A 15,218-nucleotide genomic window follows, 5' to 3' on the forward strand; every position below is an offset into this window, starting at 1 on the left:
TCCTGGCAAGATCTATGCAAGTATACTTGAGAAACGGTTGAGAAGAATTGTGGAAGAAAAGCTTGGTGAAGAACAAGCTGGATTCAGGCCAAATAGAGGCTGTCAGGATCAGATCTTCACTTTACGACAAATAGTCGAGAAAGCATGGGAATATAACAAAGATCTGTATTTAAGTTTTGTCGATTTGGAAAAGGCATATGACAAGGTGCCAAGAGAGAAGCTATTCAATACGCTGCAGTTATATGGTGTCAATGGGGCATTATATCAAGCAATACTTAGTCTTTATTTGAGTTGTGAGTCAGCAGTTAGAATTGAAGGAAGTACAGGAAGATGGTTTAATGTTAAATTATCTATATGGATCACATTATGAAGGAATGTGGTATTAAACCTGATATCAAAATTGGAGATGTTAATGTCAGCTCTTTGCTTTATGCGGATGATGTTATACTTCTAAATAAATCCGCTACAAGTCTGCAAGATTCTCTGACTAAATTGAATAGCTGTTGTAATAGATATGGTATGAAGGTCAGCAATAAAAAGACAAAGACAATGAAAATAGGCAGAATCATTGAAAATGTCAACTGTGTTGTGAATGGAGAACCGGTGGAACAAGTAAAACATTTCAGCTACTTAGGCACAATTTTTACTGAAGATGGTAAACTAAATATAGAAATAGACAACAGAATCAGCAAAACTGGTATCGTGGGAAGTCAATTGAATAAATTCATATGGAATAAGAAAGAAATTAGTCGGAACACTAAATTAGCTGTATACAAGACTGTGTTCAAACCAATTTTAACTTATGGATCTGAGAGCTGGGTCAGAAGTAAAACACTTGACCAAAGACTAGAGACCGCAGATATGAGAGTCCTGAGAAAGATTAGAGGCGTGAACAGATGGCATCAATGGCAATATCATATTAAAAATGAGGATATTAGGAAAGAACTTGACATTGTCAGCATCCAGGAATGCGTTAGCAGAGCTAATCTCAGATGGTATGGTCACTTAAATAGAATGGGAGAGGAAAGATTAGCAAAACAAGTGTTCTCTGCCAGGTTGGCAGGAAAACGACCCAGAGGAAGACCAAGATATAGGTGGATTGATACGGTACAAAGTGCCTTAGACGATAGAAATATAAGATCTGATAATGTTGGAGTCTTGACAAGTAACAGACTGATTTGGAGGAAAATTGTAGATAGGAAGTTAGTGATGATGTAATTTTTTCATGTAGTACTGTCATATCCTGTACACCCCTTGAGGGTACATGGCAGGAATTTGATGATGATGATGATGATGATGAGTTGACTCCTGTTCTGTGTTGCCTTTTTATCCTCTCCTGGTTCACTGCCATCTGTCTTTCAGCTTGGAAATTAGCCCATATCCAACTTATTTTCATGTAGACTATAGAAATGATTCTATTTGGATTTATTGATCAAGTATTTTTTAGAACAACTATGTTATACCAACTAGTTTCACCAACTGAGGCTGTTGGCATCTTCAGGGTACATAACTGATATAAGGCACTTAAAGCTAAAAACTGTTACAGACTATAAATCAACCGATTCCAATTATATTTGACAAAACATAACACGTACAGTACATGCATAGCGCGTGTATGATCTCACTTGTTGTTATTTAGGAACGTTCTATAATTGGCACTATAATTCAGTTCTTGTATGTTTAGAGATCTAATGAGGGTCTTCCAGATTTCAGGCAAGATAAATCCTTGGTTCCTGTTAAGATTTTGTACAGAATGGGCAACTGTTGTGGCTTCTTTAATAATTCGGGAGTGGAAATCTTCTTCCATGTAAGGAATGGAGCTTTTATCCCACTCTATGATATGGTTGGTTCTTGAGAAATGAAAGGATAAATCCGATTTTTCTTCTCTATTGTTATTAATGTCTCCAATGTGCTCCCTTTGTCTAATCTCAAGGCTTCTTGAAGTTTGGCCGATGTAATTTAATCCGCACGAGCAGGGTATGTTGTAAACTCCAGGATATTTGAAGAAAGGATGGCTATCTTTTGGAGATCTTAAGAGTTGCCTAATCGTTTCTGTAGGTTTAAAAGTAACTCTTATTCAATGGGGTTTGAGGAGTCTTGCAACCTTATTAGAAACTGTCCCTACGTATGGAATGACGATTGTAGAAATATACAGTGTGTCACCTGGTTGTCTTTGTGGGGGGGGGTCAGAGTAAAGTATCTTGTGGACGAGTCCCCGAGAGTAGCCATTCATGGTGAGGTTGTTAGATATCGGTGATAATTCATCTTGGAGATCTGTTATAATGCGGAAAGCTTGCTTTTTTAGCATATGTACAATGCTAAGTTTCTGAGAAATGTGGTGGGAGGAGCTAAAGTGCAAATAACATCCTGTGTTTGTGGGTTTTCGGTAAACTAAGAGACTGAGACGACCATTCGTTTGCTTCTTGATTACGGTGTCCAGAAATGATAATTTGTTATCTTTTTCATGATCTAGAGTGAATTTGATTGTATGGTGTAAAGAGTTGATCTTGTTTAGAAAATCAAACAGGTCCTTTTTTCAGGTCCCTCCACCATACTGTGGATTTAGGGTCTACTTGAGATAAAATTTTACTTTCAAGATCTTCCATAAAAAGATCAGCACAAGATGGTGAGAGAAGGCTACCCATTGCAAGGCCAGTCAGTTGCTGATATATGGTTTTATTCCATAAGAAAAAGTTAGATGTTAAACAATGACGGAACAGGGAAGTGATATCTTGTGGAAACAAACTTCCTAAAATGTTGATAACTTCTTCCACAGGAATGTTAGGAATTTGATGATGATGATTTGTTATCTTCACAAAAATGTGCTTAAATAGTTGAAATGTTTTATATCTATGATTTCTCCATTCGGGATGCAGTTGATGTTTTCAGTGTTTCTACCTATTTTCATTTTCTTTTTATTGCCAATTTTTTTCCAAATTTGTTATTCGGTTTAGTCAGGGATTCCTACAGACTTGTACTGGATATATTTAGTAGTATAATATCATCTGCATAAAGTAAAAAAATCAGATTAACATCTCCAGTTTTGATGTCATGTTGAATGCCACTTTCTTTCTTAATGTGATCCATATAGATTATGAATAACAGTGGAGATAATGTGTCTCAAACCTGATTTCACATTAGATTATCTTCCTGTACCTCCTTTAATTCTAACTGCTAACTTATAATTCAGATATAGACTATGTATTGTTTGATATATTGTCCCATTTACAACAAAACTGTTCAATATGCTATAGTATTTTGAACACTTTTCTCTTAGTATGTTGTCACATGTCTTATCTAGATATACAAAACTTAAATACAGCTCCTTGTTATATCCCCAAGATTTCTCAACTATTTGTCTTAGAGTGAAAATCTTCCTGACAATCTCTATTTGTCCAAAACCCAGTTTATTCTTCTCCAAGCTTACTTTTGCAATATGTTTTAGCCTTTTTCTAGTATACTTGCACAAATCCTCTATGTAAGATTTGTGCAAGTATACTTGAGAAAGTCCAAGACATATTGTGAAGGGATGCTTGGAGAGGAATAGAGAAATATCTCTGTAATTTTCACATTCAGTTTTATTTCCCTTTTATAGCTAGGTACTGTGAGAGTTCGAATGCATTCATCTGGAATTCAGCTCTCTGGCCACGCCTGAATTATGCAAAAACTCCAGCTGCCTTTCCACGTTTCAGGTTTTTGATGGCTTTTTCTACTTCAAGTATTCATGTGTATTTCTGATTGCATTTTGTTTGAATGTTTTATAGTGTTTTCATGCTGTCAATGCTTATTTCATTTAGCAGGCTTTCAAAACATAAATACTCCAGACATTATCTAGAATATCTTTATATTGAGATTTGATGTCACCTTATCTCTGATTCCTTATACAGTACTCTTTCTTTCGATAGCCTTCACAATATCTTCCCATGACTTTTGTTTAGCACAGTTTTACACGGTGCTTTGTTTGCTTTCATTTTTCTCAATATTCTGTAGAATCACAATCCAACTTACTTCCAGGAACTTCCACTATGTTGTCTTCTTTTCCTTACCTGCCCTTCACATCACTTGCCTTAGTATACTAAGGCAAGTGATGTGGAATCGTTGGCTTCTTTATGCGAGTTGCCCGAGTCCTGAAAATAGTTCAGGTGCAGACTTGTTTGCTTACACTTGGATAAAGGATTAAACCAAGTATATAATATCTTGTTATCTTTAATTTATAGTATAACCAAGTGGAAAAAATTCAAACAGCCTTTCTGGCTGATCACGATTGCCTTAATATCCCATCTTGTATATGTTGTTTAGACCAATGTTTCCCAACCTTTTTGATGTTGTGGACCCCCCCCCCCTGTAACGAATGTTAATTCACCGCAGTCCCCAAAAATCCAAAATGGAAATTTTTTATATTTTACATATCATAAAGATGAAGTAATAAATTACAATTTTACAGCACTAAATGTGTCATTTATGACAATGCAATACTGTTATAAATGGAGATATTTGGAAGAATATGAACATATCAATTAGGCCTAATATTATGAATTTAACACTCACCTAATGTGATGGCTGGTGCTATTTTTCAGAAATCAACTTTTGCATGTCAGGATCAAAACTGGATAATTTCAAACATAGATCTGGCTCCACATTAACTCTGTTCCTGTATTTGTTTTTCATATATACAAGATGAGAAAATGTTGTCTCGCACAGATATGTAGTTGCAAATGGCATTAGATATCTTGCAGCCCTTTTGGAAATTTCAGGGTAAACAGACTTAGTTTGGAACCAAAACTTCAGTAACGAAGAAAACAGCATTTTGAATGTCGAATCACAGGACAGCTTGATAAGTTGTTCTCCTTCGACAGAAGAGAGTTCATATTCCGGGTCTAGAAAGAGAGTTTTCATCCAGTCATTTTTTTCAGGACAAAGCAGAAAATACAGATGTAGTTGAGACGCCAATGAGCTCATATATTCAATCATACTTTCAGCAACATCACTAGAAAGGGGTTGTTCACTGAAATCAATGAAATCACTCAGCGTGTCAAAGGAATCGTATTTTCCTTTCTCGATACGGTTGCACCACAAATTTAACTTCTTGATTGTTGCCTCTATCTTGTCTTGCACAGAAAATACGGTGACAGATGTACCTTGAAGGCTCAAGTTAAGAGTATTCAAGATATTAAAAATGTCCGCCAAGTAAGCAAGAGATGAGAGCCATGTGAAATCATTTAAATAGTGTGTTAACTAAAATTTGGAGTTTATGAGGAACAGCCTTACTTCGTCACGAAGCTCAAACAACCGTGTCAGAACCTTACCCTGGGACAGCCATCGGATTTCTGAGTGCAATAATAAATGTTCATGATCAGTTCCCATTTCATTACAAAGTGCAGAAAATAACTGGCTGTTAAGAGGATGGGCTTTAATAAAAATTGACAGTTTTTACTGCCTCGTCTAGAACGTTTTCATTTTGGAGGGCATACGGCATGTAGCTAGTACTTCACGGTGTATACAACAGTGTCCATTTCACAAGAGGTGCGACTTTCTGGATACATGCGAGCAAACCTTTATGTATTCCCAACATTGCCTGAGCACCATCTGTGCTGATACCTACACATTTTTCCCATTGAAGTTTATTTGTAGTTATGAAGTCATTGATAACTTTGAAAAGGGCTTCAGCAGTTGTATGAAGAGGTAATGATTCACAGAACAAAAAATCTTCACAAACTTTAATTTTGTGTTCATATCACACAAAAGCTAGCAAATTAGCATTATTTGAAATATCGTGGCGTTTATTCAACTGCAACGCAAAATATTCACTGTGACGTAACTGTTCTAGCAAAATATCTTTCACATTTTGAGCCATCTCATCGATTCTTCTTTTCACAGTATGGTCAGATAATGATATTAGAGACACCTCGTTGACATGTTTTTCACTAAACAAGTTCTTTGTTATCGCTTTTGTTGCAAGCAAAATTAATTCTTCCCCAATTGTATGGGGTTGTCCATTTCTAGCAATCAGAAGTGCAACTTCATAAGAGGCAAGAACAGCCTTTTCATTTTTTGTTCTACACACAATGTCCTTAACTAAATTCTGTGAACCACAAAGTTGCAGTTTTTTATTTAGAAAATATTCTATTGGCTTATTAACTGATTCGTCATGTTTTGTTTCAAGGTGGCGTCTCAACTTAAGCGGTTTCATAGATTCATTTGATAACACTTTGCAACAAAGAACACACTGTGGTCTGTCTTCGCCATCTTTATTCAGAATGGAAAATCCCATTTGGAAATAGGATGGACAATGTTGGCATGATTTTTTGAGGGAAGGAACTTTATCTGCACTAGTATTTTTGAAAACACTAGATCCACTCAGATTATCGTCTGTCTTGTTTCAATGATCTACACTTTAACCACCGATCCATATCTAAATACGATCGTGAACAAATTGAAAATCAGAAGTTTAGTTGTGAACTCAATTATTTGACCCAAAGCAGAAAAACTGAATATTAAACCGAGAAAAACACACTTGTATAATATTATAAAATTTATATTATTATAAAATTTATTTATAATATAAATTATAATATTATAAATCTCACCAATATAATATTATAAATTATAATTTATTAAATTAAATTACAAAGGGTTGGTTATTCACCTCTGCTTTACAAAGGAAAGAAGTGACAGTACCAACATTCGTGTTAAATTTTACTTAAATCATGGGCCTCAAGAGCCAGAGATGTACATTGCAAATATCCCAGGTGTGAGCAACATGATAAGATAAAGTTTAATAAAAATAAACTATCCCGCGGACCCCCGGGGATCCGTGGACCACAGGTTGGGAAACACTGGTTTAGACTAATCTCACTTTTTTCCTTTCTTTTTTTTTACATCAGTTATGTTGATCTAGTACTTACCCAATTCTTCAGCTTGTTCCCTTTGTTTTATTTTATTTTATTTTATTTTATTTTTTTGTTGTTGTTGCTTATAAATGACCAACAGCCTTAATTGTGTGTTAGTAAACAACATTGTAATATCAAAGCAAATAATTATGGCTGAATTTTTAACAGGGACCTTGAGTTGTTCATGTCACAATCTCCCTCACATACGAACACACATACACATAATGGGTATGTTTGAGTTCTTCAAATTCAGATATGTCTCAGATGTTTGCATTTAATTTAGTGAGAATTTGTATTTTCTTTTCTGATATAATTATGGCAAAAGTAAAACTTTTGCATTATAAATAATGCATACAACTTGCTTATCAAACATGCCTAGCTTTCAATATTTCTGAAAATATTTCTAATGAACAGAAATTATCTAAATCTTTTGGGTAAATTTTACTAAGGAAGAAAAGGTCTGGAACCAAGTTAAACCAAATAAAAATTAGGAAAAATATGTTTTGTACAATAACTTAATCAAAAGAAAGAGAAAAATGAAAGAGTTAACGAAAGATGAGCAAGTGGCGTTGTATGGCGACTCCATTATTAAAGGTGTGCTGGATGATAGGATGCATAAGATATGTTTTCCAGGTAAAATGAGTACAGTGATTGAGGCATTGGATATGAGGAGGGAGAGAGCAGAGGAGTTGATGGTTTTAATAGGAACAAATGATTTGACAGAGTGACAAAGAGCACGTCAGAATGGATATCAGGAGGCTGCTTAGAAGGATAAAAGAGAATAGTGTGACAGGAAAGGTAGTGAGCATGTTGCCTAGGTATGACTGTGGTGAGATGAGGTCAAGAGCAAGGATTATGAATGATGTGCTGGCTGAAATGTGTGAGGAGATGGGAGTACAGTTTATTAATGTGTGGAATGAGTTTGAAGGACGGAGTGAACTGTATGGGAGCGATGGACTGCATTTGAGTGGTTATGGTGTGAGTCGCTTGGAGAGACTGCTGCTGGAAGGCAGAGAAGTGAGTAGAGAGAATGAATCAGATCAAGTGGGAAGTGATGTAGAAGAGTAGGAGAGATTGAAGATGTGGTTATGAATAGGGAAGTTAGTGGTATGAGTATAGAAAATGAGAGAAAGGGTGTGTTAGAGGAGCAGGGAAATGGGGGAGGCTCAGGATGGACAGGGTTACACAGCATGAGAAGGGATGCTCCAAAAGATGTGAGAGCATGTGTAGACAGGAAAGGAATGGGATGACCTGGGAGTGAGAGGAAACAGTTGGAAGTGGGGAGGGTTCTAGAATGAATGGGCAGAAGGGGAAATGTAGTTTCACCGACACCACTCACTCGAGTGAGTGAGTAGTGTTAGTGGAACTAGCTGTAGATCCAGAAATGAGCTGTTGTGTTTGTATACAAATGCTAGAAGTATAAGAAACAAGGCAGATGAAATAGTCGCACTAATTTTGACTGTTCACCCAAAGATTGTCGGAATAAGTGAGACATGGTTGGAAGAGGACGACATCCTGACAGGAATAGAGATGGAAGAGTATGATGTGTTTCGTGAGGATAGAAGGGGTAAAAAGGGAGGGGGGAGTGCTATTGATGATAGAAAAAGAGTTATCCATTCATATTTATGAATTTAGGGACACAAAACACGTGTTAAAAAGATTATTTTACTGATTAATAATAAAATAATAACTTGACGTTTTGACCTCTGTATTGAGGTCATCATCAGAAGGATACATGTGTATAAGAACCAAGCTACATGCTGTTGCACTCTATACAGGTAAATTACATTAATCTTTTTTCTTAGCCTGCCCTCTAGTGATTTAAAAAAAAAAAAAAACTACAATAAACTCTGCTAAAGTCCTCACCTACTAGGATTCTTCTGGAATTGTACAGTTCATATTGTTATATTACGATTATCTTCTGGATTTGTACAGTAAGGTTGCTATTGAATGTTAAGGGGGGAAAAAAAAACACCTCACCTCACCAAGTCTTCTTGTATTGAGATTTTTCTTTGTGGTTGCTATGAAGGTTGCAGATGGGTTCTCCACATTCTTGGAATGGTTAGACCATCATTTTTATTCAGATTCAGATCTTGTTTGAGGATTTCATATGCTTCCTTGAATTTCCACTTGAACCAGGTTTTGGTGCGATGTAGGGACTTGGTACCTTTCCAATCAATTCTGTGGTATGTTTGGAGTGCATGGTCAGAAAGGCCGGTTTTTATACGTAGGTAATTTATTTGTCATTTGTGTTCATCCTTCCTGATTGGGATGATTCGCCCTGTTTCCCCCTATGTATGGTATGTTACATGTGCATTGTACAGGGTGTTCGGGATAAATTTGACATATTTATAATTAATTATATTTTTCTGTAAGTTACATGTATTAACACACACTTCTCTTCATTTAAAAGTTTGGACCCTTCTTCATTCATATACAAGATGTCAGAAAGGATGGATAGCTGGAACCCACCTGAATCATGGAAGAGAATAACTTGTATCATGATGATTAGTGCCCGCCATCAAAATAAGGATATTACGACTGCTGCCCAATGCTCCCTGAATACAGTAAAAACAATCAGGCATGAACTAGAGACTTGCAATGGTGACTACGAGGATGTAGCAAGAAGAAAGATCCCTAGCAGACGATCTGATTGCGTTCGTACAGCAGAATTCCTCGCAAATCTGCAGGAACAGGTGTTGAAGAACCCTGGCATTGGAATTCGGGCTTTGTTCGTGGAGTTGCTAACTGTAGTCAAGCCCTGGATAACAAGGGTAGCCAATGGTAGGCCGTATGTATGGCAGCAGGATTCGGCCCCTTGCCACACCTCTGGGAAAAGTCAAAAATGGTTGTCTGAAAATTTCTACGACTTCACCAGTCCAAATGTTTGGCCTCCAAACTCCCCAGACCTTAACCCCATGGATTATTTTGTATGGGGTGCAGTTGAAAAAGACACCAATCGCACTTCCAGTAATACAAAAGCCCAGTTAATGGATAAAATTAAAACAGTTTTTGCGGCCCTTCCCAGGGAGACTGTAGCATCAGCTTGTTCGAGGTTCCGAAGCAGAATTGAAGCTGTGATCGATGCTAATGGTGGTTATTTTGAGTAAATCTTGTTGATAGTATTGTAATTAACTCTGCCTGTAATGTTTTTTTGTCAATTCATTAAATTTAATAGATACAAAGAAGATTTTCTTTTTCCTTACGAAACTGTCAAATTTATCCCGAACACCCTGTATTTTGTAAACCCCTGGGTGGGCTAATGAATATGAGACCATCAAACATACCTTTATAAAAAATGGATACAGTATAAAAACCATTCACAAGATCCTCCACAAAGATACCACTAATAACAAAAAAGATTTCAAGAATGCTATTGCTATACCATATGTTAGAGGCATTTCCGAAAAAATAGAACGCTACACAAATACAACATTAAAACCACCTTTAAACCCCCGACAAAATTAAGATACCTACTCAGTTCTTCCAAGGATCCTCTGCCACACCTAGCCCACCCAGCGGTTTACAAAATACAATGCACATGTAATATACCATACATAGGGGAAACAGAGCGAACCATCCCAATCACGAACACAAACGACACTTAAAATACCTCCATTTTGGAAAAACCGGCCTTTCTGACCACACACTCCAAACATACCACAGAATTGATTGGAAAGGTACCAAGTCCCTACATGATCCAAATCTGAATAAAAATGATGGTCTAACCCAGTGGTCGCCAAAGTGGTCGATAGAAAAATATAAGACATCATTGTACGGGTAATATTTAATTCGGTTAGCTTGGATTACCTCCATCCTGAATGACAACGCAATTAAGAGTGAATTGTGGGAACAGTGACATGAATAGGACCTGTAAGATGGAGCAAGGTCATGAAAACAGTTACGAAGGCCCATCATGAAGGCCAAAATGACGTATTTACCAATAAACGGATGTCGGTGGTTCCCACCTGGCGGCGCAGTGGGAGCGAGATTGCAACATATGCGTGGTTGCTTATTTACTTATACTTACACGTATTCGATCCCGGTCTCATTTTTGCGCATCGACATACAAGTGAGCATTAATGCTATAAAATTCATCAACATACATATTATAATTCAATCGTTATTCATTCACGAACTTCTAAACTAAACTTTTCTGTTTTGAAGTGTTGACTGTAATTTTGTACATCCTATATATACCTATAGGAAGATTGTATTATTGTTATTTTGTTATCTAAATTAAATTTTATATTTTATATATTATTTATCCCTCCTATCAAATATGTAATGTTAAGAAGGACGTCAAAAACAAAAACGTATCCCTTTGACGTTAAGCCAATATAATAATATATAATATATTATACATACAAGAAACGCTGTAACTATAAAATAAACAATCTAAAAACTCGCATAAACGTTTTTTTTTTTTTGCTTGTCCTATTATAATTACGCAATAGTAAAATAGAGGGGGTCGATAAAAGTCAAGAAACTCTTGAAGGGGTCGACGGTCAAAGATGTTTGACGAACCCTGGTCGAACCATTCCAAGAATGTGGAGGACCCATCTGCAACCTTCATAGCAAAGAAAAATCTCAATACAAGAAGACTTGGTGAAGTGTTTTTTTTTTTTCCCCTTAACATTCAATAGCAACCTTACTGTACAAATCCAGAAGATAATCGTAATATAACAATATGAACTGTATAATTCCAGAAGAATCCTAGTACATGAGGACTTTAGCAAAGCTTATTGTAGGTTGTTTTTTTTTTTTAATCACTAGAGGGCTGGCTCAGAAAATAGATTAGTTAACAACGTAGATGTAATTTACCTGTATAGAGTGCAACAGCATGTAGCTTGGTTCTTATACACATGTATCCTTCTGATGATGACCTCAATACAGGGGTCGAAACGTCAAGTTATTTTCTTATTAATCAGTAAAATAATCTTTTCAACCCATGTGTTTTGTGTCCCTAAATTCATAAATATGAATGCTGATCACTGTGTAACCTTAAAAGAAAGAGAAAGAGTTATGTCCATACAAAATAGGGAAATAGTTCCAGTGATTTTGAGGCAGTATGGTGTGAGATAGAGGTGAATGGAATCAAATATTTGGTGGGATGTTGTTATAGACCAGGTAAAGTGGATAGTGGTGATAATGAAATGTACAATCAAATTAGTCAAGTAAATAAGAAAAGGGTGATCATTATGGGTGATTTTAATTATGGCAATATAGACTGGAATGATGAGATAGCAATTGGAAGTAAAGAAAACGAGTTTCTTGAGTTTTTGATGGAGTACTGTCTGAGGTAGTTCTCCATCAAAAACTCAAGAAACTCGTTTTCTTTACTTCCAATTGCTATCTCATCATTCCAGTCTATATTGCCATAATTAAAATCACCCATAATGATCACCCTTTTCTTATTTACTTGACTAATTTGATTGTACATTTCATTATCACCACTATCCACTTTACCTGGTCTATAACAACATCCCACCAAATATTTGATTCCATTCACCTCTATCTCACACCATACTGCCTCAAAATCACTGGAACTATTTAGCAGAGGGCACACGAAGATTGAGGGAGGTCTTGGATTTGGTCATCTCATCAGAGGATGTAATTATAAATGAGGTGTCAAATCATCCACCATTTGGTGAGAGTGACGATGAGGTGATTACTTGGGTGGTTGCCAGCAGTGTGAGGACCTATGTGAGAAAAGGGTATATGTGGAACTACAAGGGGAGTGATTATGAAGCTCTCAGGGGACAGCTTGCGGGTGTAGCATGGAATGAGGAGTTAGAAAAAGAGATAAATGCAGCTTGGGTGATTTTCAAAAACTATCTAGTAGATGCAATGGCTAAATGTATTCCAAAGATTAGAAGGTTAAATAAGGTAGGTGTGAGATGAATGAATAAAGAGATTAACACGTTCACTGCCAACTACGAGTATACTCGTAGTTGGTAAATCAGCTACACAAGCCAGCTACGAGTATACTCGTATGACGCTTACTGCCGGCAACGAGATTACTGTACTGACCTTGAAGAAGTGAAAATGCCTGGCTTGTGGAGCTAGCATCAAAACTGTGTATTCTCATAAAAGGTATATGCTCTGCACAAGCCAACTACGAGTATACGTGTATGACGCTTACCGCTGGCAACGAGATTAACGTACTGACCTTGAAGAAGTGAAATTGCTTGGCATACGGGAACAGACTATGTTGAAGTAGCGTGGCAGCGAACGTGTTAAGCATGCGATACAGAGAAAAAGGGCATTGTGGAGACAACATAAGAGAAGTGGAAATAACAGTTCCGTGAGGTCTACAAAGATCAGCAAGGAGGGTGACTTGGTTGGTGAGGGTAGCTAAAGAGAGGTATGAACAGCAGTTAGCAAATGATGCCAAAAAGATTCCTAAGGAGTTCTTTCGATATGTAGCCAGCTAAAGAAAGAATGATTATGGAAGGATGACACTCATTGGAGAAAATGGTATAAAAACAGCTGTTGCAGAATGTGTGGTGGAGATATTTAATAAGCAGTTCATAAAGGTCTTTCAATCTTTTGAATGTGACTTCAAAGATTGAGAGCAGTTGATGATGGGGAGGAGAGACTAAATGGAAGTGAGCAAGAGGTGTATGGGGGAGTTGAGCAAACTTGATGTTAATAAGGCTGTGGGACTTGATAATATATCACCGCATATTCTGAAGGAATGTGCCAGGGAGTCGACATCTGCCTTGACATATTTTTTTAATATGAGTCTTGCACTCAGTCAAGTTCCTAAGGAGTGGAAGGAGGGCAAGATTGTGCCACTTCATAATGGAAGTGATCGAACTCAACCATCAAATTATAGGCCTATCTGTGTGTCAGGTGTTGTGGTTAAGTTGTTGGAGAAGCTTGTGAGAACTAGGATCCAGAGTTAGGTTGACAGCAATGGTATTTTCTTTGATGGACAGCATGGATTTGCTAAAGGGAGGTCATGTTTTAGTAATCTACTTACTTATTACGATAAAGTGACTGCTTCCTTGGACAGAGGAGAAGGATACACAGTAATATACTTGGATTTCGCATAGGCTTTTGATAGAATACCATTTATTTATTTATGCTTATGGCTACATGAAAACTGGTAAGTGAAAAGTACAATCACAATTTCCAGAACCAAATGATGAAAATCTTAATGTATAAAAGTTCATTACATAAAAGGCACACCCTGCTTTCTAAGTCTTTCATTTTTTTTAAAAATATAAAGCAAAAGTAATTTGTCATAATTAAGCCAGAGACAATTATCATCCTGCTGCACCAAGTATAACAAGGCTGCATGTTCTCACAACACTTCACAACATAAAAGTAGCTGTATCCGTGGTTTAAATAGATAGCAGTTGTGTCTTGTGTGAGAAAACTTGATTCATTAGAGGAGGCCCATTTCACACTGTATCATCTATTACAAATGACTTTCAGTCGTTTGTAATAGACAAAATAGAGCATTTTCAATATAGCTCACACTATAGTGTAAGTTCAGTATAGTGTTATTTACTTATTACCTTTTTTTAGTAACTTTCATAGACTGAAATCATGTTATAAAATGAAATAGTTTTTTTTTCTGAGTTAAGTGGATTTTTTCCCCTCTCTTTCAGGACTATACTGAAGGCATTAGAAGAACTTATAAAGGATTGATGTTATTTGTATATAAATGGGAAATATATGTATACAGTTTATTTGTACCAGTCAGATACTTTGATGTTCACTTTGCAGTTTTATAAAAAAATAATAAAATGCCCTATTTTCCTGTTAATTTTTCTGATATCACTTTATTCTTTAGAAATTCAGTTTTTTAGAATATTGTTTAAAAGTAATCCTTTTGGATAATAAAATCTTAATGGTGTCATTTTGAAACACACACATACCACAGTAAATGACTTTATTAATTAATACAGTTATAAATATTTTATCTTACATCTCGTAGAACATCTTTAGTGTGGAAGGAACAATAATAGAAATTTGAATACAACTGCACATTGAAATATATGTGATAACAGTGGAAATGTTTTTGATATAATGCAGTCACAACAATGCCAAGATAAATAGACTTGTGTACTATAAAACAATAACAATATATTTAAGGATAACAGTTTTTCATACTTTGGAAATTGATAGTCATAGATTCAGTTGAGTAGTAGGGCTTCAGCAACTTTTTGAATAAACACTTATTTTTAAAAATACTATTATATAGTTTTGCTGTTTGGTTGGTATCATTTCCAGATTTAATAAGTTGAATAAGAATCAGATGGCAAAGGTTTGTACATAGGGGACTCAGTGCATCATCTAATGGATGAGAAAGAA

At 36.1% G+C, this 15,218-nt stretch overlaps 1 protein-coding gene across 1 annotated transcript in view; it reads left to right on the top strand.

The window, feature by feature from the left end:
• LOC150107834 (transducin beta-like protein 2) overlaps positions 1–14,670 on the top strand; it is a 261,182-nt gene extending 246,512 nt beyond the window's left edge. Inside the window, exon 10 of the mRNA XM_090391583.1 lies at positions 14,513–14,670. Coding sequence (XP_090247709.1) covers positions 14,513–14,552 — 40 coding nt within the window. The 3' untranslated portion in view covers positions 14,553–14,670. The remainder of the gene's footprint in view (positions 1–14,512) is intronic.
• The last annotated feature ends 548 nt before the right edge of the window (positions 14,671–15,218 follow it).

This window comes from Typopeltis vanoorti, chromosome 4, assembly GCF_054136105.1.
Source record: "Typopeltis vanoorti isolate ZY-2024b chromosome 4, IOZ_Tvanoo_1.0, whole genome shotgun sequence".
NCBI lineage: Eukaryota > Metazoa > Arthropoda > Arachnida > Uropygi > Thelyphonidae > Typopeltis > Typopeltis vanoorti.